The sequence below is a fragment of the Microtus oregoni genome, unplaced genomic scaffold (genome assembly GCF_018167655.1).
Source record: "Microtus oregoni isolate MIOR12 unplaced genomic scaffold, Mior012 000022F_ref0000154, whole genome shotgun sequence".
NCBI classification, from domain to species: Eukaryota; Metazoa; Chordata; class Mammalia; order Rodentia; family Cricetidae; genus Microtus; species Microtus oregoni.
The window spans coordinates 16,245,568-16,269,684 of record NW_024543081.1 but is presented as its reverse complement, the minus strand read 5'-3'; the positions used below and the strand labels follow the sequence as shown (position 1 = coordinate 16,269,684).

Sequence of the window (24,117 nt, the reverse complement as noted above, 5' to 3'; positions counted from 1 at the left end):
ATTGGAACCTACAAGCAAGAACTACCAGCTCAAGTATCCCACAGCTAAATGGCAGCCATGACTTAGAGTTCTGTTGAAGAGTCCACATGGGACACTAGTACAGAAGTGAAAACCAGACTCACGGTGGACGTGCTGTTATGGTTTTTCTTTTACGTTCTACTTTTCATTAAGGGTCTGTTTTCCCTCTAAAACGGTATTTTACAGTTGGTACTCAAAGGAGTTACAAAAAGAGTAATACTGTAGTTTATTATTTAAATTGGGTCATTTTGAGGAAGAAGGGACATTATGAATAGCTAACAAGACACCAGGAACAGACTTGGCCTAATCTAAAATGTATGACTAGTCTGTCTAGGTAACCGCATGATACGCTGTCGCTCTGCTTCTACTAGTGAAATCTGAGAATTAAGAAAGCTGTGGATCAATTCACACTCACTTCTTAGAGCCTTTGAGGGAACGAGCTAATTTTTGGGTCAGGAATATTACTTCTCATCACACATTCACAGCAGACTCTACAGGGGGAGCTGGAGAAGGCTAAGCAGAGTGCAGGGAGCACTGCTCATCCCCTTCCAAATGAACTCACTATAAAAAAAGACAGTTTGGGATGCAGCCCATTGGCTGAGTGCTTGCCTAACAGGCAAAAGGTCCTGTGTTCCAGATCCAGTACAGGGTGGGGGAGGGTGTTTTCGTTTTTAAAATTTTTTTTTATGATTTATTTATCTTTATTTTATGTGCATTGGTGTGAGGGTGTCAGATCCCTTGGAACTGGATTTTCAGACAGTTGTGAGCTGCCATGTGGGTGCTGGGAATTGAACCCGGGTCCTCTGGAAGAGCAGTCAGTGCTCTTAACCGCTGAGCCATTTCTCCAGCCCCAGGGTGTTTTCGTTTTGGTTTGGTTTTTGGTCTAGAATAATTTGGCTAAACATTAATGTACATGTCAATATCACTTATTGTGGGCTAATTTATGACTAGTTTCATTACTACTTAAAAACTTTAATAAAGCTAATTTCTGCAAAGAAGAGTATGCTGTTTAAAAGCCAGGGCAGGGCTTCTGCTAAAACCACAGTACCACAAGAAAATCTTTCTGAAATTTTGTAGTCAACTCCAAATATATAAAAGAAATGAGAAGCCACGTGTGGTGCACGCCTTTAATCCCAGCACTCAGGAGACAGAGGCAGGAAGATCTCTGTGAGTTCAAGACCAGACTGGTCTACAGAGTGTTTCAGGACAGCCAGGACCACATAGTGAAACCCTGTCTCAGAACGCAAACAAACAAAACAACAAACCGAGAAAGGAAAAAGGAAAGAAAAGAAGAATGCTTATTCCTTCTCTTGGGTGGATCCCAGGAGACATCGCTGGCTTGACTCCACCCTCCCTTCTCAGTAGATCTTCAGTAGAGTCCCAGGGCTGCCTACAATGGGAAAGGCCTCACAGAAGTCAGGAAGGCAAAGGTCCCATCCAGGGTTTTCTTTTCTGAATTCTATGCTTTGCTCTGGATACACTTACCAAACAGCAGTGTCTATAATACAGCCCAAAGAAAGCAGGGGCAGTGAGGACACTGAAGTTACAGAAGCAATACACACCTTGAGGGTCCCCAAAGGGAAAAAGGCAGGCACGTGCCATTCTTTTAAAATGAGATTTCATGGGAGAGGTAACTGGTTATGGCGAAATTAAATATTGGAAGCAGATGAATCCTAAAGTCAGTGAAAACCTTTAGAAAGTTCAGTTTCCTTCCAAGAATTCAGCCATTCTTTTCTGTCAGGAGCAAGTGTTCGGTACCTGGGGCAATTACACTGGCCTTCGGGCTGGTACAGCTTAGCCAAGGTTATTTGAAGTACTCACAACTTAAGGCCAAAACTGTCTCAATTAACTACTGTAGATAAATAGTGTGGTCAATGATCTTCATTTACTGATTTTCATTTTCATCTTCATTCATATGCTACCACCTTGAAGCCATGGTTATTTTCCCACTTTGTAAAACTAAACGCTTAATAAAAATAAATGTAAGGAAATACAAGCATCAATAATTTAACAGGTTAGTTAACAGATTCACTTGAAAGATACTTACCAGGTTAAGTGCTGGAGGAAGGTCTGTATAGACATATTAATCTTTTTTTGTTTTAAATGAAAGCTGGAAGCTTAAAGTATAATTACCTCTTTACAATGAATAAATACCAGTTATTGGTATACTCTATAAGGGCTGCAAGGGTACTGAGGCATCAGGATAGTGTGCATGTGTGCATCCGTGAAGGTGGGCGGGAGGTGAGGGCTAGCAACTACTAAAGCACAGGAATCTGCAGTGGACTGAAGAAAGGTAAATGTTAACTCATTTACTCCATTTAGCTTTTCCTTAAATTCTATTCTTGGGGCTTTAATCATGGCCAAGGCCTATTTGAAAGCAGCAGACATGACTAAATAAAAATTAGTTTTAAAATGACTAAATAATAAGGAAAATATTTAAACTGAAATGTGTAGAGGGACTGACTACATACACTAGCATAGACAGATACTCTGCTCATTCTAATATAAACCCTGTTGTCAGCCCAGAGCACCCTGAGGCTTGCTCATGGCTGTGACCTCACTACTAACTGAGTGGAGGCTTGTCAAAATTACTCCAAAGAGAACAAGTGACCGGGGAACTGAGAGAAAGCAGCCCTCACCGAGTTGTTCTAACTAAGCATGCCATGTTGGCATATCATAAATTGACTCATTCCAAGAGAACTCAGAACGGATTTTCACATCCTCTTGGTGCCTCTCTGCCTTTGAGACAGTGTAGGCTGACCCAGGCTGGCTGAGGAACCTTGCCTCCTGCCCTTAGATCTACCATACTCCTCCTCTCTAGCTCCCCTGCTTCCTGACACCCTCCCAATGTGAGCAGCCTCTTTCTGGAGAATTTAACCCAGGGAAGATACTTGGCAACACGGGACCCACTTCTGCTCTGTTCCAGTGAAACAAGTCTCAGGAAGCTGAGCACCAGACACTGACATAGGGCTTACCTTGGAGCCGCGCTCATTAAAGATTATTTCCACATCTAGGATTTTGCCAAACTGCTGCAGAGACAAAAACAAAGGCACTTACTTAAGGTCAGGCTTTGTCTAGACACTAGCCCTCCTTCTGAAGGAGACAGCTTTTCTTCTCTGAACTAGTACTCATTTAACCTGCATGTTCCCACGTGTCAGCAGATCCAACATGAGCTTCTGAAAGGGCCCCATTGGGCCAGTGGCTCCTCTATCAACTCAGGTGCATATATGTCCATGTGTGGAAGTCACAATCAAAACACTGCACACAGATGTCCTACAGGGTCTTTTTCTAAATGCTACCTTAATTTTTTTTTAATGTCTCAGTTTTAAAAAGTTAAATTTCACCAAACAGAATCAGTACACTGTTGAGGGCACTCTACTCCCACCCTCCCTCCCTTAAAAACGGTACAAAAGTTAGATAATATAAGGAAAAAGAAAACAGAGATTAACCACAGGCCTTCCTTCTATCCTTCTCCTCAGGCATACAGATATAACAGCAGATGAACGTCACATACTGTTTTTGTCTTTTGAAACTGTGAACAATGACTGGTCCCAATAAACATGCGTTTGTTACAATCTCTATACTTAAAACATTTTTTGACATAAAAATGATTTCCACTTATTTGCCATTTTAATAGTTCTGTAACAAAATTTTAGGAGTCTTTTAAAGTAACAATCTGTTCAATAGTTATTTAAATATCATCTCAGAGCTAAACCATACAGAGGCACAAAGCTCTACTCTTAGTAGCTAAGCCCCACACATCTATGTAGGGTTTGCACCTAGTCACTCGAGAGAGGTGCTTGGGGACAGCCTGAGTGAGAGGGAGGCTGCAGGGCCCACCCAGGCAGCACTGACTTGACCTGTCTCCCATTATCTGCTTCATTTGGGTTTCAAACTAAACTATACAAGGTTGGAGAAAAAGTCCTGAAAAATAGAAAAACGTAAAGCAGAAATGCCGTTTTCACACTAAAGTGTTAATGCTTCAATCAGTAAATTGTTAAAAGCCCAAGTTTTCTATGTTAGATACTTGTACTTGATTCTAGCTTCATCATTAACAGAAAACTGAGAAAATGAAGGAAAAGAAAAATGGTTTTTATTATATAATAGTATTTGAGAAATTATTTCTATGCCTATCTTATAATAACTAACATGGAATGTTAGGCTGTTATTTTTTTTTTTTTAAATCTTTTCTATTGCATTCCTTATTTCCAAGACAGGGTCTCTCAGTGTAGCCCTGGCTGTCCTGGAATCTGTTCTGTAGACCAAGCTGGCCTTGAACTCAGAGATTTGCCTGCCTCTGCCTCCCAGGTGCTGGGATTAAAGGAAAGTGTCACCAGAGTCTGCCTCTACTGCATTTTTTTTAAAAATTATTTTTTTGTACATTGGTATCTTGCCTCCATGTATGTCAGTGTGAGGGTGTTGGGTATCCTGGAACTGGTGAGAAATGCCATGTGGGTGATGGGGATTGAACCTGGGGCCTCTGGAAGAACAGCCGGTACTCTTAACCGTGGAGCCATTTCTCCAGCCCCTTCTATTGTATTCTAATAGCGTCTTTTTTATATAAAAGTTTTTTTAAAAATTTGTGTATGTGTATGTCTGTGTGTGTACATGCATGCACATATCTATGTGGGTATCCACGAGGGCCAGAAGACTGTGTTGGAACTTCTGGGCCTGGAGTCACAGAGGTTGTGTGACTCACCATGTGGTGCTGAGAACTGCATTCTGGGCCTCTGCCATAGCAGCAAGTGCTCTAACAGCTGGGCCATTTTCTCAGCCCTTTCATAACCATTTGTTTGAGCAAGGTCTACCCTCTTTTATGATTAAAAAGAATGAAGCTGAAGTAGCTGTGCTGGCTAACTGAATACAGCATGGAATCCCTGCTTTCTCAGTGTTACTGTTCTAACGACAGGCAACCAGACAGAAGAGACACTCAGATGTCCTTTGTAAAGAAAAAAACTTCTTCCTACTTTATGCTTTAGGATAAGGCATGAATCATTTTGAGAAATCACTAAAGGACCAAGGCAGCTCTTGGAAGGCCACATCCTTCTGACTCAAGAGAAAACATCACTAACAGATGCCAAGCCTGCTGTCCTCAGCATCCAAGACTGAGTGAGTCTCTACTGTCTTTGATGGGTGGTCAGAAGAGAACCAGGCAACTCATCTTTTTAGACGTGCCTTCTTCCACGTGTCTCTTCTACTGTCTGTCCACTCTCCTTCCTCTAAGATGGGAAACAGCTGTCACCACGACACATGGGAAAACTTTTTAGGTACTTCAAGAATGTCATTACACCTTAACTCTGACCTTATCTTTGATGGCAAAAATATATCCAGGTAGTTAGCTGTGACAGAACTTGGCTCCCATGCCTTGTCACCATGAAGTGGCACAGCCAAGCCATAGGAGGGCATCTGTTCTGACAAGCTATCCTATGAAACATTTAGGGAACTATTGACTGTTTCCTGTCCTAGGTCAAGTAAATAGCAGCCAAAATAAAAAAGACTTAGAAGTCATTCACTTTCAGCAATAGGACTTTGTGCTAATATACATTTGCTTTTGTGATGTGTAATCTGGGGAGGAAGCGAACAGTTGAAGGAACTCATCAGAGGTAGGAAATCAGTGTCCCACGTTTTTAGGTGCTGGACCTGACACTACTGAATATGAGGGTCGAAAACAAAGTCCTGGAGATACTGGTATTACTTCATTTACTTCTAACACTCAAGTTAGAAATTATTACTTCATTTTTAAATATAAACTTCAAGGTCAAAAAAGAGATTATATGAATTTCCCAAGGCCCTAAATAACTAGAGTTATAGCCTAGGCTCTTTAAAATGCCATTCCTTATTTGTTCCATTTAGATGCGCCACCTGTAAACCTGTATTATCTACACTGCATGTGTCCTGAGACAGTGCAGCACAGAGACCAGAACTAATGCATCCGGAACAAGGGAAATGAAGAGGACTGTGAGGGGCAGGAGGCAGAAACATGTCAGGAAAATGAGCATGCCGTTACACAGAATCTCTTGGGAACCTTTTATAGTGCAGATGTCCAAACTGCGCCCTAGGGAAACTAAATCATACCTGGGTGGACAGTACTTTTTAGGCTCCCCGGAGGATTCTAATGCACCCACAGGTTAGGAATCATGCTATAAAGGATCGTGGATGTCTGTTCTTTTAGTGAAACCAAGAATATTCCTGACATGTTCACTAAGGTTGGTGTGAGAAGGGTGATCACCTCCGTGGTTTGGGCACTGACTATCTGATCTTCAGGAACGACCTCAGTCCTAGCTAGCTGCATGTAGTTTCTATGTCTGTGTGACAACCTGTAACACTAATGTCTAGGGTAGGAAAAGATTTTCAGACAAAAGTGATTTACTTAAGGCTCTTTCTTAACTTCCTTATAGTTTCACCCTAAAGTCCTAATGACTAATAGTATCTCTGGTGGATTAAATTTTTCAGTTAAATCCATAAAAAGGTATTAGAGACTTACCCCAAACATCTGCCGGAGGTCAGGGTCCCGGAAGCGGAAGGGAATATTAGAGACATGTAGTCGCTTGGGGGTGGATTTACTCTCTGAACTTTCACTACTTTGTGTCTGTGACTGTTGTCCATCTGTCTGTGCTCCACCTTCTGTCTGCTAAAGAAATAAGTAAACACAATGAACACCTTGAAACACAGTAATTATTTCCCAAGAATGATATAAAATGAATTCTCCTCTACTACAGTACCTGTCAAACAGTGGATGTGTAAGCAAAGATTTGTTACTGTCCTTTTAAAGAAGAAAAAGCTCAAGGTGTCATTGATGCTCAAAATGCTTCTATTCTACAAACAAAATTTGGGTCTTTTGATTATTTTTAGTCCATTAGCAAAATGAGAGCACTGGCACAGAACCCTCTGTGGTTTGCTGAAGCCCACGTGGAGATGTAAAAATAGCCCTTCTTTTTTCAAGCCCCAAGTAGAGCCTTCTATTTTTTGAGACCTCTCTGTTTTGAAAACAAAGCATCCCTTGTGCTTGGTTGTAGAGGTCATAGCCTCTTTAGCTCCATTGCCTCAGACTCTCAAGGAAACCAGTAAGGCAGTACTTTAACATTCTATTCTCTTTTTGGTTTCAGAGTTTACAATGCTATTACTTATGAAGGTGGAAAAACCTAGTGATGACAGTCAATTTACCTAAAAACTGAGGCAGCTTCTTATCTTGAATTCATCTTTATTCTCACCTCTCCCTGATTCAATTCCAGGTGACTCTGGTATTAGGGGATACTTACCTATGTCCTAAATGCAGGTTATGTTTCCAAGGCTTTATGGGGCCTGGGCTATTAGATAACACACTAGTCTGTTTGTGTCCATGGTGACAGAGTACGAGCATCCTTTCCTTTGAAATTTTATTGTGTCTGTATGAGTATATGCATGGGGTGGGGTATGGTGCACTGTGGAAGCCAGACAAGGGTACCAGATTGCTTGGAGGTAGAGTTAGACTGCTGTTAGCTCCCATGTGGGTGCTGAGAATGGAAAGAGGGTCCTCTGCAAGAGCAGTCAGTGTCCTTAACCACAGAGTCATCTCCCCAGCTCCAGGTAGTAGACAGTTTAACCAAACATAACATACATATCTGACCTAAATTTTCCCACACCAATTCTTCAAAGTTCCTATGTTGATAAACAATATTTTAAGGCATTTATAGGACTGATATATTCCTTGTGGTCCTCATTTGGCAATTTAGCCTTACATTTTTACCATTCCCTATGCAGTGCATGTCAAACCTATTAATTTGAGCTGGTTAGTGAAATGGGCTGCTCTTTCTAGCCTTTTAAACAAAATAACACAAACAAGACAGGGTCTCTCATGTACCCCAGGCTGTCCTGGAACTCTAGAGATTCACCAGCCTCTGCCTCCCAAGTGCTAGGATTAAAGGTGTGCACTACCACCACCCAGCTTTATTATCTTAATTGAAACAGAACTGAGTCTAGCAGATTCTTCTGAGTGACACAGGGAAAACTTTCCTTAACACAATGTTCGGGCTAAAGGACACTGTGAATCAGAGGTACTTCTTTTGGCTTAATATGAATCCTGAAATAAAGTCAGCAACTTAAAATATAAAGGATAATCAAGAATAAACTTTGAATGAAATAAACATTTGCTTCTTAAGTTATTCTAAGGATGGCAGCTTTTTTTTTTAATTTATTTTTTGTTTTATGCACATTGGTGTTCTGCCTGCATGTATGTCTGTGTAAGGGTGTCAGATCCCCTGGAGGTAGAATTGAACCTGGGTCCTCTGGAAGAAGAGCCAGTGCTCTTAACCATTGAGCCATCTCTCTAGTCCCAGGATGGCAGCTTTGCACTTCATCCCATATAGGCCTTCCTGGTGCATTAAATGTGTAATGGCTTGTAGGATGTAAAAATAGCAAAAAAAGAAAGGTTATAGAGCAATATTCTGTAAAAGTGCAGGGTTTTCAACTCCCAAAGGGAGCACAACGCAGACTAAACAAATTCAAAGATGAAACAGTATCATGAGCACCTCTACACAGTCAAAGCAAGAATCATCAACTGTAACGAAATCTTATTCAAGTCTCTCTTATCTCACAACTGTATCATGTAAACCCCTTTCAATCTTTAAAAGCACCAGATTTAGTCTTTAGAATGCCAACCTGCCACACAGCGAGTTTTACATACGACTTACATGTGCCACCATGTTGCCTGTCGTGGTGCACGTGCACTGGCAGAATAAACAGGGAGGAGTGATTCTTCAGAGCTGTTGTTCCTGAGGATTTACTGTCCTGAAGACTAAATTTAGGAAGGTCATAAGCAAAGAGTGGCTGGGTTCTCCAATCTCTAGTGAGTACTTGTTAATTCTAGGAAGACCTGGCAAGTAGCAAACTGATAGCCATTTTCAAAATTTTTAAGTCTTCTAAAATTTCTTTTTTTTTTTAAGTAAATTTATTTTTATTCAAAACATTGGGTGTTTTGCCTACATGTACGTCTCTGTGAGGGCGTCAGATTCCCTGGAACTGGAGTTACAGATAGGTATGGTGACTTGCCATGTGGTTGCTGGGAATTGCTTTTAGCCACTGAGCCATCTCTCCAACCTCCAAAATCTTAAGTCTAGGGCAATTTAAAGAGATTTGCCAGGCAGTAGTGATGGTAGTGGCTCACACCTTTAATCCCAGCACTCAGGAGGCAAAGGCAAGTGGCTCTCTAAGTTTGAGGCCAGCCTGGTCTACAGGGTAAGTTACAAGACAGTCAGAGCAACACAGAAAAACCTTGTCTCAAAAAAATCAAAATAACAATAAGTAATTTAAAAAGGAGATTTAATAGTAAAATATAATCAGTAAAAATATACAAATCAGGAGAGATGGCTCAGTGGTTAAGAGCAGTTGCTGCTCTTGCAGAACCATAAGCACAGGCCTGTATGAATCTTCATCAGAAAGTACACCCATATAGCCAAGAAACTGGAGCAAGAAGCAGGGCCAACTCCAGTCCTCTCAGTCCTTGCCAAAGTCATTGCTGTGCTAATTTGTACACCCACCCTCCCTTCCTTAAAGTACCCCACTGCATAAATAAACAGAATTCATCTTAGTTAGTGCCTGTTAACAATAATTTCTTTGTAAGCATCTAATTCACGTCTTTGGGTACTAGCTGAATACATACCCAGGAGTGGACCTGTTGGGTCAAGGACATGTGTGCCTTAGCAATACCACCCCATCCAAAGTGGTTGTACCTGCTGGGATTGTGCTCTCCGTACTTGCAATACAGTTGTTGGAGTCCTTTTGGTGGGAGACAATGGCTTTACATTGAAGCCAAACGTATGTTTTTTAGGACACTGGTAATCTTAAATATCTATGCAAATCTTTTATCCATTTTTAACTGGGATGTTTGGCATTTGCTTATGATTACAGGTGTTCTTTATAAAACAATTATTCCAAAAATTAATTTACTTACTGTATGAACACTGTATGTGTGTGTATGTGTGTATGAGCACGTGGGGGATGGGGGTTGCCCTTAGCTGAGGGATCTTAGACTTGCCTTGAGGGAACAAGGGTTTGCCTCCCATGAACAGGGCTTCAGATTGTCTTTCCCCTCTTTTTTTCCTGCCTGTTTTTCTCCCCCTTCTCCACTTGCATAATTTTACTGGAAAACAGGAATTCCCCACATGATAACTGTAACTATTTATTTAATGCATATTGTATGTTAGACCTGACCTAGGTTTACTAGCGATCATATACTAGCTAAGAATTTTTTTCTATCTATCTATCTATCTATCTATCTATCTATCTATCTATCTACCTATCTACCTATCTATTTATTTTGGATACAATATTCTGTTTGCATATATGCCTTCAGGCTAGAAGAGGACACCAGACCTCATTACAGATGGTTGTGAGCCACCATGTCGTTGCTGGGAATCAAACTCGGGTCCTTTGGAAGAGTATGCAATGCTCTTAACCGCTGAGCCATCTCTCCAGCCCCCTAGCTAAGGATTTTAATGTAAATTTTTCATAACCCTACACAGTAGGTAATTTTTTTCTTAACGAGCATAGTAGATGTTATTTTAATCCTCATTTTTAGATAAGAAGTCTGAGGAATAAAAAGGCCAGGACAGGATTTTAACCCAGGTAACCTAGCTCCACAGCATACGTTCTTGGTTGTTTTTTTTTTTTTTTAAGATTTAAAAATTATATTAGTTATGTATAGTTTTTTATGACTATATGTAGGTATAAGCACATAAGTGAAGAAGCCTGCTAAGGCCAGGTGCATGAGATTGTCTGGAGCGGGACTTACAGATGATCACATAGCAATCTGTCTCCAAAAACAAGTAAGACCCCAAAGATGAAAAAGTGTACATCTGCACAGGGCACATGTGAGAAGTATCTGAAGGACTGGAAAATGTCTGTGTAAGTTCATGATGAATGTGAGCACCCAGGCTGTTGCTGCCCTACCACACATCACATTAGGATACACAAAACACATTATAATGTTTTAAGTAATAAATGAATCATAGACGATGATGACTGACACAAAGTTCTTGCTATGTAGCCTTGCATGGCCTGGAACTCATAGAGATCCCCTGCTATTTTATGATTATTACAAAACTTTATTATAGAAATTTTCAATAAAAATTTATACTATTTGTTTCATATTTTTTTGATTAAAGAGACAGAGTACCATGTAGCAGAGTGGTTCTTAACTTTCCTAACACTGTGACCCTTTAATACTGTTCCTCATGCTATGGTGACCCCCCAAAATTATTTTCATTGTTACTTCATAACTGTAATTTTGCTACTGTTATGAATCATAATATAAATATCTGTTATACAGATGGTCTTAGGTGACCCCTGTGAAAGGGCTATTGGACCTCTAAAGGGGTAGTGAACCAAAGGCTGAGAACTGCTGACTGCAGAAGCTGCCTGGATGGAGCTCCTGACCCTGCTTTCTCCATCTCCCAAGAACTGGAATAAAAATGTGTGTCACCAGGGCCAACTAGTTTTTAAAACTCTTGTGATAACACTTAGTTTTAAAAACATAAACACTGTACAGCTACAGAAAATGTTTTCTTTTTATCTGTGATGGTTAGCGTTGTCAACCTGACACAACCTAGATCACCTGGGAAGAGGGTGTGGTCACTGAGTGACAGGAGTTTTCTGGCTCCATTATAACACTCTTTTGAGAAAGGGACTTACTATACAGCCCTGGCTGGTCTGGAACTTGCTACATAGACCAGGCTTGCTTCAGACACAGAGATCTGCCTGGCTCTGACACACCCAATTCTCCAAGATAGCCTTAAAGAACCACTGTCCTACATTTGGCCCATCATTGACCAGGACGTTGTCCTACTGTTTCTGAGCATAACTTAGGAGCCATAAAGATCACAGGGGATACAAAAATTTCTGATATTTGAAGTAAAGTCTGGATTTGTTAATAGCACCTTTGGTCAGTTTCCCCCTCAAAAAGATGGGTCTACTCCTTCTCAAGAGAATGTCTGTCACATATTCAGATCAGAGTATCAGCCTGCAGCCCAGTGACAATACTCGTGCTTGTGGCAAGGAAAGAATTTTGGCATAGATAACACATGCTATGAACACCTTTCTTTCTACCACAGGAAATATAAAAAGGAGCAGCTAGCTATTCAGTGGTGGGAATGACAGTCTTAGTAGCTTTCACTGGTGACATGAAGGGTACAATGACTGCCACCAGCATGGTTTACTATCACTGTTTTGATTCCTGCTAAGATATTGTAATTTTGCCTATTATTGCTTTTGGACTGATGCAAAAGCCAACAAATGTAGTGAAAATGGCAGGTGTTGTATTATGGAAACTTCTTAACCCAGTGTCCTTCCAAAAACAAACAAACAAAACCAAAACCCTTGGGAACTGCCAATGATCTGTGACAACATGAGGAAAGCCACTGCCACAAACAAACGTTCCATCCTGCATTCTCCTCCAACTCACTGCAGTTTTTATTTATTCATTTATTTTCTATCAGGTATAGAAAAACAGTATCTGTCTCCTAAAAGCATCTTTAAATTCTTTTCTTTTAGATTTTTATTTTTGTCTGCAATGTGTATATCTGTCATACACAAGCTTGGGATCCACAGAAGTCAAAAGACAAAGGTGAATTCCCTGGAACTGAAGTTATGGGTGGTTATAAACCACCACATAGGTACTGGGAATTGAACCTGGGTCCCCTGCAAGAGCAACAAGTACTCTTAGATTCTGAGTCAACTCTCCAACTCCAGTGATGTATTACTAAAACCTTACTACCGCCAATCAGTCACGGAAGCTGAATTATACCACTAAGCTCTCTCCCATTAAGTGTTTTGTTTTGTTTTTAGAAAGGGGCAGGCATAGCTGGGCACTGGTGGCACACGCCTCTAATCCCAGCACTTGGGAGGCAGAGACAGGTGGATCTCTGTGAGTTTGAGGCCAGCCTGGTCTACAAGAGCTAGTTCCAGGACAGCCAGGTCTGTTACACAGAGAAATCATGTCTTGAAAAACCAAACCAAACAAAAAACAAACAAAAACAAAAAACAGGCTTGGGCTCTCAGGAAAAATGTAATTCAGTAGATACACTTTTTATGCTCGACTGCTTCAAAAGTTTTGGTATATAAGCTTGCTGTCATTTAGAAGAATTATCTGTACATGTAGGACTGGGCTCCTCTCCTCTTTACAGGCCAGGATGCAATCCTTAACTGCTATTGTGCTCACCAACACACCGTGAGGGACCAAATGACCATCAAAACAAGCTCTCAGACATATGTTAACATTAATTTCTAAAATTCCTTTTAAAAATAAAGACTCCAGAATTCAATGTTCAGTTCTCATCTTTGAATGAGAAGTCCTTTCTCTCCCAACAAGACAGGAGTATCCAATCCAACACAAGCAAGAGCTGCACTCAGAACAGCTGAGCTTACAGCAATAAGCAACAAAACACTGGCCACGTGCAGTAGTATACCGCAATCCCAGGACTCGGAGGATGAGGCAGAAGAGTATTGAGTTTAAGGCCTGTCTGGGATACAAAGCGAACCCTGCCTCAAAAATCCCAGGGCTAGGGAATGTAACTCAGAAGCAAGCACTTGCCTAGTTCTCATATGCAAAGTCCTGGGTTGACCTGCGCATCACCAGAATGACATGAGGTGTCCACAGCAACCGTGTCAAAGGTGTGTGCATTTCTCGTTTATTTTCACTGAATTCCAACAAAGGTGATTATTAGCTTCATTGCACAGAGAAAGATGGCTGCCTACTTGTCTACTTATTTTGCTTAAATCATATGTCCAATTCTGGACTCTCCACCTTCATTATTTCTCTTGCATTCACTTCCTCTACATAGCCATTATGGCCCCTAGTAAGAACCACACTAGTGACTCACTATAGAGCTGGGCACTTAAGCTTCTGGCATCCCTGTTGCCTATGCTGCAACAGACCATGTTCTAGAAGTATATTTTACTCACTTTATTTCTTTGCTCAAAACTTCCAACAAAGTCCTTGATTCTCATCCCAGTGTTCAAAAGTTCTTACCAATTCATGCTCAAATGATTTTTCTCCCACAAGCCTTCAACAAACACCCCTGACCTTTGTCCAAATGGGAATCCATGCTTTGACCTAGACATTTCGGTTCCTTCTCTTTAGCCTTGGACTGAGATGCGACTTTCTTAATCCTTTGTATCACCATCTATGCAGGCTTGAATTCCTACTGCTGATAATACAATACCAGATCAATTATAACAATTACAGAAATACCCAGCCTCTCCCTCTTGAGCATATCTATACCTTGTTTCATCTTTTCTCCAAAAAGCATCAAGTTTTGGGCATTGGGAGAAGTTATGGGATGCAGAGATGAACACAACTGAACTTTGGCTTTAGAAGCTTCAAAAAGTCAGGATGGCTTTCTGGTAATGACAACATCTACATGGACTGAGTGACAAGATGCTCACAGCATGATAAGACTAATAAATATGCATACAATCTATTTCCACTGGGCTTGAGCAGGAGAATCTGAGTGGCACAGTGAAGGGTATGGACCTAGAATTCCCTACTTGGGTTGTTTTACATGTCACAATAAAACAGTCTGAAAAAGTATTTTAAACTGAAAGGTGCTGTGCAAACTCAGGTTATGATTAATTAATTTGCTTCCTGTTGTCTGCCTCTTGAATTTAACTGGCCATGCAAACTGCTAGACTATTTTATGAGACACACAAGCAGATGGTAAAATTTTAGTAGAGGAAATGTTAGGTCTGAGTTTTACTACTCAACTCAGTCTCTAAGTGATATATTCCCATCTCCTACAAGTGTGGGAGGAGAGTGAGGAAGAAGAAACCTCATGCAGCAACAAGTATCAAACTGGTAAGACTCTAACAGGACAGTCTGAGCTTATAGCTGTGGTCTGACTAGGATGAGGAGTGAACTCACCAGAGGGCTAAAAGGGAGATCCTAGGAAAAAGAGAACTACAGAAAGGCTAGATAAACTCTCCTTTTCCATGGAGGGTGCAAAACTAGACAGGTAAGGGAGCTGGAGAGATGGCTCAGAGGTTAAGAGCATTGCCTGCTCTTCCAAAGGTCCTGAGTTCAATTCCCAGCAACCACATGGTGGCTCACAACCATCTGGAATGAGATCTGGTGCCCTCTTCTGGCCTGCAGTCATACACACAGACAGAATATTGTATACAAAATAAATAAATATTTAAAAAAAAAAAAAAAACTAGACAGGTAAAAAGGAGGAAAAAAGGAGAAAACAGAAACAACGAAAAGAAAACCCAAGGCAGACTTGAGAATGAGCTGGCTGAATTCTGAATGCCATCTCCTAACGGTCAGGCAGCTAACAGAATGAACTGGATTCTCTAAAGCTGCAGGTGTTTCAGGAGCATCTGCCTTCTAGCTGGGAAGGTGAGGAGAGGGAAAAGGGTAAGGGTGAGGGTGAGGGTGAGGGAGAGGGAGAAAGAGAGCGAGAGCGAGCAAATGACAGGGAGAGAGAGAAGAAACATTATCAGGTAGAAACACCAGTGTCCTGGCAATGGGGTTCCAGCGGGCAGACCGCTTAGAACACATGTGCATATGCCTTCCCTCAGAAAACAAACAAAACAGAATCACTATGGAAAGAAGGAAAGAGCAAAGTGTGATCCAGATTAAATACATGCGCAGTAAAAACAAAAACAATAAAACAATAACATACAAAAAAGAGTGGCAGGAGAAAAACCTGTAGCATGAAAAAAAAAACAATAAAAAAGAAAAGAAAAAAAGGAAAAAAGGAAAAGAGCAGTAACCAGAAATGGACCCAGGCCCAGATGCTAAATTGAACATGACTGCCAATGTAGCAAATACAAATACAGCTCGGGAATTAAGAAAAAGTATCACAGCAAGTAAGAAATCTGTATACAGAGATACAAAATCAACTTGACACATCTAAAGTCACCTGGGAAGAGAGAACCTCAGCTGAGAAAGTGCCTCCCAGGGGCATTTTCTTGATTGGTTATTGATGTGGAGGGCTCAGCTCACTGTAGGTGGTGCCAGCCTGGGCTGGTGGTCCTGGGTGCCATAAGAAAGCAGGCTGAGTGAGCCAGGAAACAATGTTCTCCATGACTTTGGCTTCAGTTCCTGCCTCCAGTTTCCTAACTTGAGTTTCTGTCTTTATTCCCCTTCGAAGTTGGACTGTAATGTAGAAGTTTAAGATAAAATAAACCCTTTCTTCACTAAGTTTTCTTTGGCCACAGTGTTTTACACAGTAACAGAAGCCCTAATTAACAGGAGCAGAGGAAAGAGAAAGACATGAGACATGGGAACTGGCAGGCACACCTACCCAGATTAACAATTACATGAGACATGGGAACTGGCAGGCACACCTACCCAGATTAACAATTACATGAGACATGGGAACTGGCAGGCACACCTACCCAGATTAGGAAAGAGAAGACATGAGACATGGGAAATGGCAGGCACACCTGCCCAGATTAACAATTACATGAGAACGCTGATGGATCAGAAAAAAGATGGACATTTCTAGAGTAGATAAAGAAACAAGATTTAATTTTTTGTTGTTGTTTGAGACAAGTTTTTTTTCTCTGTGTAGCCCTGGTTGTTCTGGAGCTCACTATGTAGACCAAGCTGGCCTCAAACCCAGAGATCCACCTGCCTCTGCCTCTGGAGGGCTGGGATTAAAGGAGTGTGCCAACACTGTAGGCCTTGAAGCTCCTTAAAATGAGATATATGTTAAAGACACTAAAATAAATAAAAAAAGACCTATCATATAAACAGCAAACACAAAAGGGCTCATGTGGTTATATTAAAATGAGACAAAGTATATTTTAAGGCAAGAAACGTGAATAGAGACAGAGAGGGCATTTCTCTCTACTATCTAGTAAACCACAAAATAAGTTTCATTAAACTTCAAAGGGTTTCAAACCACAATTGCTCTCTGTAGACCAGGTTGGCCTTGATCACACACAAATCTGCTTGCTTTTGCCTCCTGAGTGCTGGGATTAAAGGTGTACACCATCACTGCTCAGACCAAAACTAAGGAAGTTTTAAGAATATCTTAAAATGAAAATAATAGCACAATCTATCACTTTTTGTGGGTAGCACTTAAAAGAATTTTTACAGGAAACTTACAGCTTAAACACAGAAGGAAGAAATCCTGAAAAAAAAAAAATTCAATCACCTTAGCTTCTAACCTGAAAAGCTAAAAAGGGTCTATGCTACTTTTCCAGAGGACCTGGGTGAGATAGCACCCAACTAGCAGCTCACAACCACCTGTAACTCCAGTCCCAGGGTACCTGCTGCTCTCTGAGGGCACTATATACACATGGTGCACAGGCAGGCAGACACCCAACACAGAAAATAAAATGTAGAGGAGGAAGAGTCACATACCAGTCAGGAAGAAGACAGTGAGATCAGAAGGGGACAGTGGGGAGAAACTCAGTTGGGTGCAGTGCTTGCCTGATCACTGTGAGGATCTGAATCCAATTCCCAGAACTAAAGCGAAAAAGCCAAGTGTAAGGGCAGACACCTGTGATCCCAGCTCTGCGGAAGCAGAGGCAGACAGATGCCTGAGACCTGCTGGCTGACCAACCTCGCCTGCTCAGTGAGTTCCATACCAAGGAAAAAACAAGATGGGTGGCTTCCAAGGAACCACACCTGAGTGTGGCCTCTGGACTCTACATGTGGTGCACACATACATACACCCACATCCTCACACACAAATAAATACAAATCTTAATTTGTAGACTGATCAGAGAAGGCATAAATTATCAAAACCAAGAATGAGCCAGGCATGGTGATGCATGCTTTTAATCCCAGCACTTGAGAGGCAGAGGCAGGTGGATCTCTGAGTTCAAGGTCAGCCTGATTTACAGAGCAAATTCTAACACAGGCTACCAGGCCCCAAAGCTACAGAAACCCTGTCTCAAAAACCAACAACGACAAACAAACAACAACAAAAAACAAAACCTACCAAGAAAGTAAAAAAGGAGAAACAGCAGTTATAAAGACCATTAACTCTTCCTGAAATAGAGTTTGTGTTAAAATAACATGAAAAGCCTTGGAGCCGGGCGGTGGTGGCGCACGCCTTTAATCCCAGCACTCGGGAGGCAGAGGTAGGCGGATCTCTGTGAGTTCGAGACCAGCCTGGTCTACAAGAGCTAGTTCCAGGACAGGCTCCAAAGCTACAGAGAAACCCTGTCTCGAAAAAACCAAAAAAAAAAAAAAAAAAAAAAAGCCTTGGATACATATTATTTTTTCCTTTTCATTCCTTTATAGCTATATATTTATTTATAAAAAATAAATTTATTTTTATAATTTATTTGGTTGAAATAGTTGTCTTAGAAAGTCTGTGAGTTCATTATCATTTGAAAGATAACTGGATTATGTCTGACACAGGAGTCTGTACATTCCTTGTCCTGAACAAATACTACAAGGAGCCTCTCATTACCTCTCAGATCTAGATACTGCCTTCGAACCAACTGGATATTAAATACACACAAGTAACTATCATTAGAAAGACAACATGTTTTCATGGAAACAACTTTTTTTTCATGGTGGATTATCTGATATTTAGAAAAATAAAATGAATGTCTTTGCAGGTTCTATCCATGTTTATTTAACTGAAGCTTTTAGCTTCGTGAAGTGAATATTACCAAGATGTTTAAAGTCTAAATGATGCACCCCTGTTCTAATGATACTGAGGAAAAACGGGATCTAATCATGAGAAACAGATCTATCCACACAATAGAACATTTCGACATTTAGAATAAAATCCTACAGACAATATGATGTGATTGTGGCATGTGTGGTGATTGTATAGTATCTGTGTGATTGTAGGTATGTGTGAGATAGGTATCTGTGGTAAGCTTAGGGCATTTTCTTTTCCTTTATTAAGCAGTTAGGGGTGAGGTCAAAGAGGTGGTTGAGCTAGGGAATAAAAACCAAGGACAGTCTGGATGGTTTTCTAACTGTGCTAGAAAATTATTAGGAGTTAGGCAGGCGCACAGGACAGCATAGACTAGAAAACAAAACCATCATGGCTGCTATGCAGGGGAAGAAAAGTTAGAGGTAACTCGAGTGGGTGTTAACACATGAGCCCCACAACTGAGTTATCCCCAGCCCCTTTGTATTTTTGAGACAGGGTCTTGCAGGTATATCAAGGCTGGCTTAGATTCTCTTTGTAACTCCAGTTGACCTTGAATTATGGCAATCCACCTGCCTCAGACTCTAGGGTGCTAAGATTTAAGACTGTGCCATCACCAGGCCCATCAAAAACTCTTGAGGTGGGCACTATGACCTTTATTTTCTTTTCTTTCAAGGAAAAGGAACATTAAATAAGTTGCCTAAACTCATTCTTTTGAGGCCAGGTTGCGACTTAAGCTCAGCTCACCCAAGTCAATCCCAAGCAGCTGGCAGAAGAGCTAAGATCTGGGAGAGGACATGAGAAAAGGATTGAGTTGAACATTACTGTGGAACTGTGGCTGCTGAACTCCATAATGATCAATGGTAGAAATGAAGGCTAAGGAACCAGAGAAGCCTAGTGTTTGCTTACGAAAACGAGTGACTTAAGTCTAAGTTTTAAGTGTCTAAGTACAAATAAGACTGAAGAGTAAGACTTGAGTGTAAGAATATAGAAAAAGCACCATAAAAAAAAGAAATAGGGGTTTCAATACCTAAACCCAGAATACCAAAACTGTTGAGAACAAGAGGAAGAAAAACCATCAGAACATCCATTGCTGAATAGGAAAACCAAGATGGAGGCACAAACCAAACGGTCCAGTACTAGGGAACAGGGAGGGGCAACGAGCCTGCTGCTTTGAGACCGTGTGGGTGAAAGCAGTGTGTAGGGAATGATACTACAGATGGTGCAGGAAGGAGGGTTCCAGAAGGACAACCAATACATGCACAGACTAACTCAAAGGGCTTTCAGTCTTCGAGGGAAGGTGAAGATTTCATACATCCTTCAACTTTGAATCTTCTACCCCACATACCGTGAGAGATCCATTTTGGTTGCTGGGTGAATTGCTACTTTGCTCTCCGTGGGCCTGTGTACTCCCGTAGAGCGTCAGATTATGTTCACTGGTCTGGCCGGCATAGTCCTGAGTGTGTGGCACTCCGTATTCTGTGGGAATTCCGTTCTGTGGAGGTGGTGGGAACGGGATGGTAGTAAAAGGCTGAACCATTGCGTCAGGAGTTGTTGTTGGCTCCTGGTTACCCTAGAGCAAACCACAGGAGAGAGAACAGTGAGTGCATAAATCTTCATTATAGAATGACTTAAAAGGTAAGTATACAGAGCTCTGGCATGCTTTCTCACTGTCTCCCACTCAGGAAAAAAATGTTTGGGTCATTAGATAACCCTCACTCTTTAAAAAAAAAAATTACCTTTATTTTATTTGAGTGTTTTGCCTGAAAACATGTACATGTACCACATGCATGCCTGGGGCTCACAAACGTCAGAAGGAGGAATAAGATCCCCTAGAATTGGAGTTACAAAAGGCCATGCCACCATTTGAGTGCTGCGAACTGAACGTGGCTCCCTCTGCCAGAGCAACAAGTGTTCTTAACCACTGAGCCATTTTACCAGCCTAACCAAAATAAGGTAACTCTAATTCCTTATGAGGCAAGCCTGTGTAGGAAACCAAAAAGAAGCAATTAAAATGATAATACATGATATCTAGAAGACTGACACCACAAATTAAAGTCCTGAAACAAGACCGCCTCTAGAATTTTAGAGTTCAGAAGATAAAATAGTATTAAATAATCAGCTTAGAGTTTTAGACATCAAAGTAGAGAGCTACTTAAATTACTACTAGGTTAACAATAGAACTTTCCTTCAGTTAAAAATATGAGGGAGCAGTGAGATGGCTCAGTGGGTAAAAGCACATGCTTGACAACCTGAGTTTGATCCCTGTAACCCACAGTGAAGAGAAAACTGACTCCTGAAAGTTGTGAACCCAGTACCTATTCCCAAAAAACAAATGTCAAAAGATACTAAAATCAGACTAAATATGGCATGTTTTTCATAGTTATTATGAGCCTTGAAAGCTGAAGTCACAGTACCCCTCAACCTCCATTCCCAGATGCTCTGAGACAGAGATTTGGGATACAGAATTTTAACTGTGTGACATGAAAGTGGGGGTTGTTGGCGGTGGGCGGGTGGGAGGAGAACAAGTGGATGTGAGGTAGGAGGAGAGATGATAACAAAATCAAGTCATGCTTGAAAATGCTGTAACGAAACTCATGCTTGGTATGCTAATTAAAAAAATAAAAAAGTTTAAAAAGATGAAGTAACTACAGAAACTGGAGCCATTTTGGTGTCATGGCCTCTGTCTCCTGTCTGTTCAGTCTTGAAGGTCAAATATAAAAAGAAATCTTATGTTACAGATTCAAAAAAGCCCATCATTGTCCCACTTCTCAACAAGACCTCCTAATCTTCCAACTCACCCAAGACAAGCAAATGCCACTATTTTACTGATCATACAAGTCTGCAATATCTTAGGCTACTAGAAATAGATTCTAAGACGGCCAGGTATCACAATAAAGGCAAGCACTTAGCTAAGTTGCATCTTCCCTAATGTTTAAGATGTTAAAAGACTGAGTATCACAGAAAAGTTGGGTTTGTAACACCGGTTCCCTGTTAGCTATGAGCAGAGGCAATAATTCCCCCTCTCCCTAGTCCTGATTATCCACTTTGCCCTTGATTTGAGAGGGAATTCTCTAGCCTGGGAAAACTGCAGTGAGCGAAACTCCGAGCATTTTCTAAACATTACTTCAGGCTTTCACCATCAAACATGTTAGCTGTTAACACGTCTCAAAAAAGACAAATTCAAAACTATCCAAAGGTCTCATGCTGCCGGGCGGTGCACGCATTTTATCCCAGAACTGGGGAGGCAGAGGCTGGCAGATCTCAGTGAATTCAAGGCCAGCTTGGTCTACAAAGTGAGTTCCAGGACAGCCTGGACTGCTACACAAAGAAATTCTGTCTCAAAAACCGAAGTCCCAAGTCTCTTGTGTGCTAGAAAAGCACTCCACCATTGAGGCCATACCCAGCCTGCTCAGGTCACTTTTATCTGTCTGTCTGTCTGTCTATCTCTCTATCTATTTATCTATTTATTTTTAGTTAGTTACTTAGTTAGTGTAGTATTCTGCCTGTATGTATGCCTGCAGGCCAGAAGAGAGCACCAGATCTCATTATAGATGGTTGTGAGCCACCATGCGGTTGCTGGGAATTGAACTCAAGACCTTTGGAAGAGCAGAAAGTGCTCTTAACTGCTGAGCCATCTCTCCAGCCCCCTCAGGTATTTTAAAGGAAGGTTTAGCTAGCATTAGTACAGTTATTCTGCAAACACTGAAACATAACAATGAACAAAGGCTATTATAAATGAAAAACAAAGATGTGGTGGAAGATTCATTGTTCTTAAAAATGATCATCCACCCCAATCAACCACCATAAACCCAATCAAACTCTCAGGCATTTTCACCTGGAGATGCAAAAGGCAGCATGAAAGAAATAACAAAACTAACTAAGATTTCCAGGCGTATAAGAAAAATCAATGAAAAAATCCTTAGGACAGAAGCAAGAACCATTAAGAAGAAACCAATAAACAAAATTCATCAATATTTTAAAAAAATTTGTTCTTTGAAAGACACCATCAAGACACCAATTAAAAAAAAATGCCTCAGAGACTATGAGACAATATACAGCTAGCAAACGACCAGAGATAGGATTTAGCAAGAAACTTTTTATAAATATATATAACAGTCAAAAGAACAAATTCACCAATGGCAAACAAGACTACGTGTTTAGAACTAAAAATGTGTAAGGTTTATATTTTTAAACTTGTTATTAAAATAGTTTATTATAAAATACAGCATATACAAAACAAAATTTGAATAACTAAAAGTTGTAATTTGTTTTGAATACTTAACACTAATCATCCAAATAAGAGGCCCCGATGCTCTTCCGATTAGAAGCACACGGCACACACACGTGGGAGGTGGCAGACTGGGTGTTTTCCTCATGTGTATAGGAAAGCTACCAGGGATGTTGGAGAAGGGAGAAAGGGAAGCCTGAAAAGAGGTGTGCATCATCATACAATGAAACTACCATAATCAGACAGAGCGCCCGGAGGGCTAATAGAGTACTAAGGAGTCTAGACAGTTCGGCTCATACAGAAGCTTCTACAGGAGAACCAAAATAAGAGAAAAGATGAGAGTATAACTGGGGTGTGTGGAATTCTTAAGAAAGGAAACCTAAAAAATAGAAAGAAGTGAAAGGGAGCTTCAGCAATATTGATCAAGAAGTTAAGAAAAGAGGGGTGGGAAGAGATAGAACCTGGCAGACAAGTGGATTTTAAAGTCCAAAGAGGAAGCAACCAGAACAAAATGTGCAGAGGAAAGTCAGACACCAGGTTAACATGACTTGGAACCAAGAAATGCTTTACATAAAAATCTTTCCTTTACTTCTTAGAAATTATGCTATAAGGACACAATTTGTTGTTGTTGTTTGAGATAAGGTTTCTCTGTGTAGCAGCTCTGGCTGTCCAGGAACTAGCTCTGTAGATCATGCTGACCTTGAAGGACATAAATTTTTTTATTTGTAAGTTTTTTCTGGAAAAATGTCCATTTTCCATTGCTAGATAATTTGTTATTATCTAGGAATATGGTTTAATGTACATAGAATTTGAAATCTTATTTTTTAAACCATTTCAAACCTTTACTATCTATCAATCCATCCATCTATCTACCTACGTGTTTTGTGTGTGTGCGCACATGTGTGTGAGCATTATGGGACATGCGTGGAGGTAGGAGGACAAGCTGATTCCATGTCCTCCCTCGATGTGAGTCCCTGGGATCAAATTCAGATTTGGTGAAAAGTGCCTCTACCTACTGAGCCATCTTGGTAGCCCAGAATTTTAATACTTGATCATCTCTTCCAAATCTTTTGGTGCTCTGCCTGTACCCATAGTTGGTAGAACACACTGCTTCCACAGTCCTTAGAAGATTGAGGCCTGAAGACAGGCATGAAACATACAAAAATTCAAATTCAGGTGGATTGGAGGATGAACAGAGCCTAACATATTGTCTTTCGGAAACCTTCAGAAAGGGTCTACTAAGAAACACATGAGGGGGCTGGAGATATG

The 24,117-nt window shown here is 40.8% G+C and overlaps 1 protein-coding gene across 24 annotated transcripts in view; it reads right to left on the bottom strand.

Moving 5' to 3' along the window:
• Rbfox2 (RNA binding fox-1 homolog 2) overlaps positions 1-24,117 on the bottom strand; it is a 238,930-nt gene that overhangs the window by 32,762 nt on the left and 182,051 nt on the right. For 15 of the 24 annotated variants that reach the window (XM_041671947.1, XM_041671952.1, XM_041671957.1 and 12 more), the window contains 3 exons: positions 19,966-20,190; positions 6,503-6,649; positions 2,994-3,047 (listed from right to left, as the gene is read on the bottom strand). In XM_041671947.1, coding sequence (XP_041527881.1) covers positions 2,994-3,047; positions 6,503-6,649; positions 19,966-20,190 — 426 coding nt within the window. The remainder of the gene's footprint in view (positions 1-2,993; positions 3,048-6,502; positions 6,650-19,965; positions 20,191-24,117) is intronic. The other 9 variants (XM_041671960.1, XM_041671965.1, XM_041671961.1 and 6 more) reach the window with 1 other exon arrangement.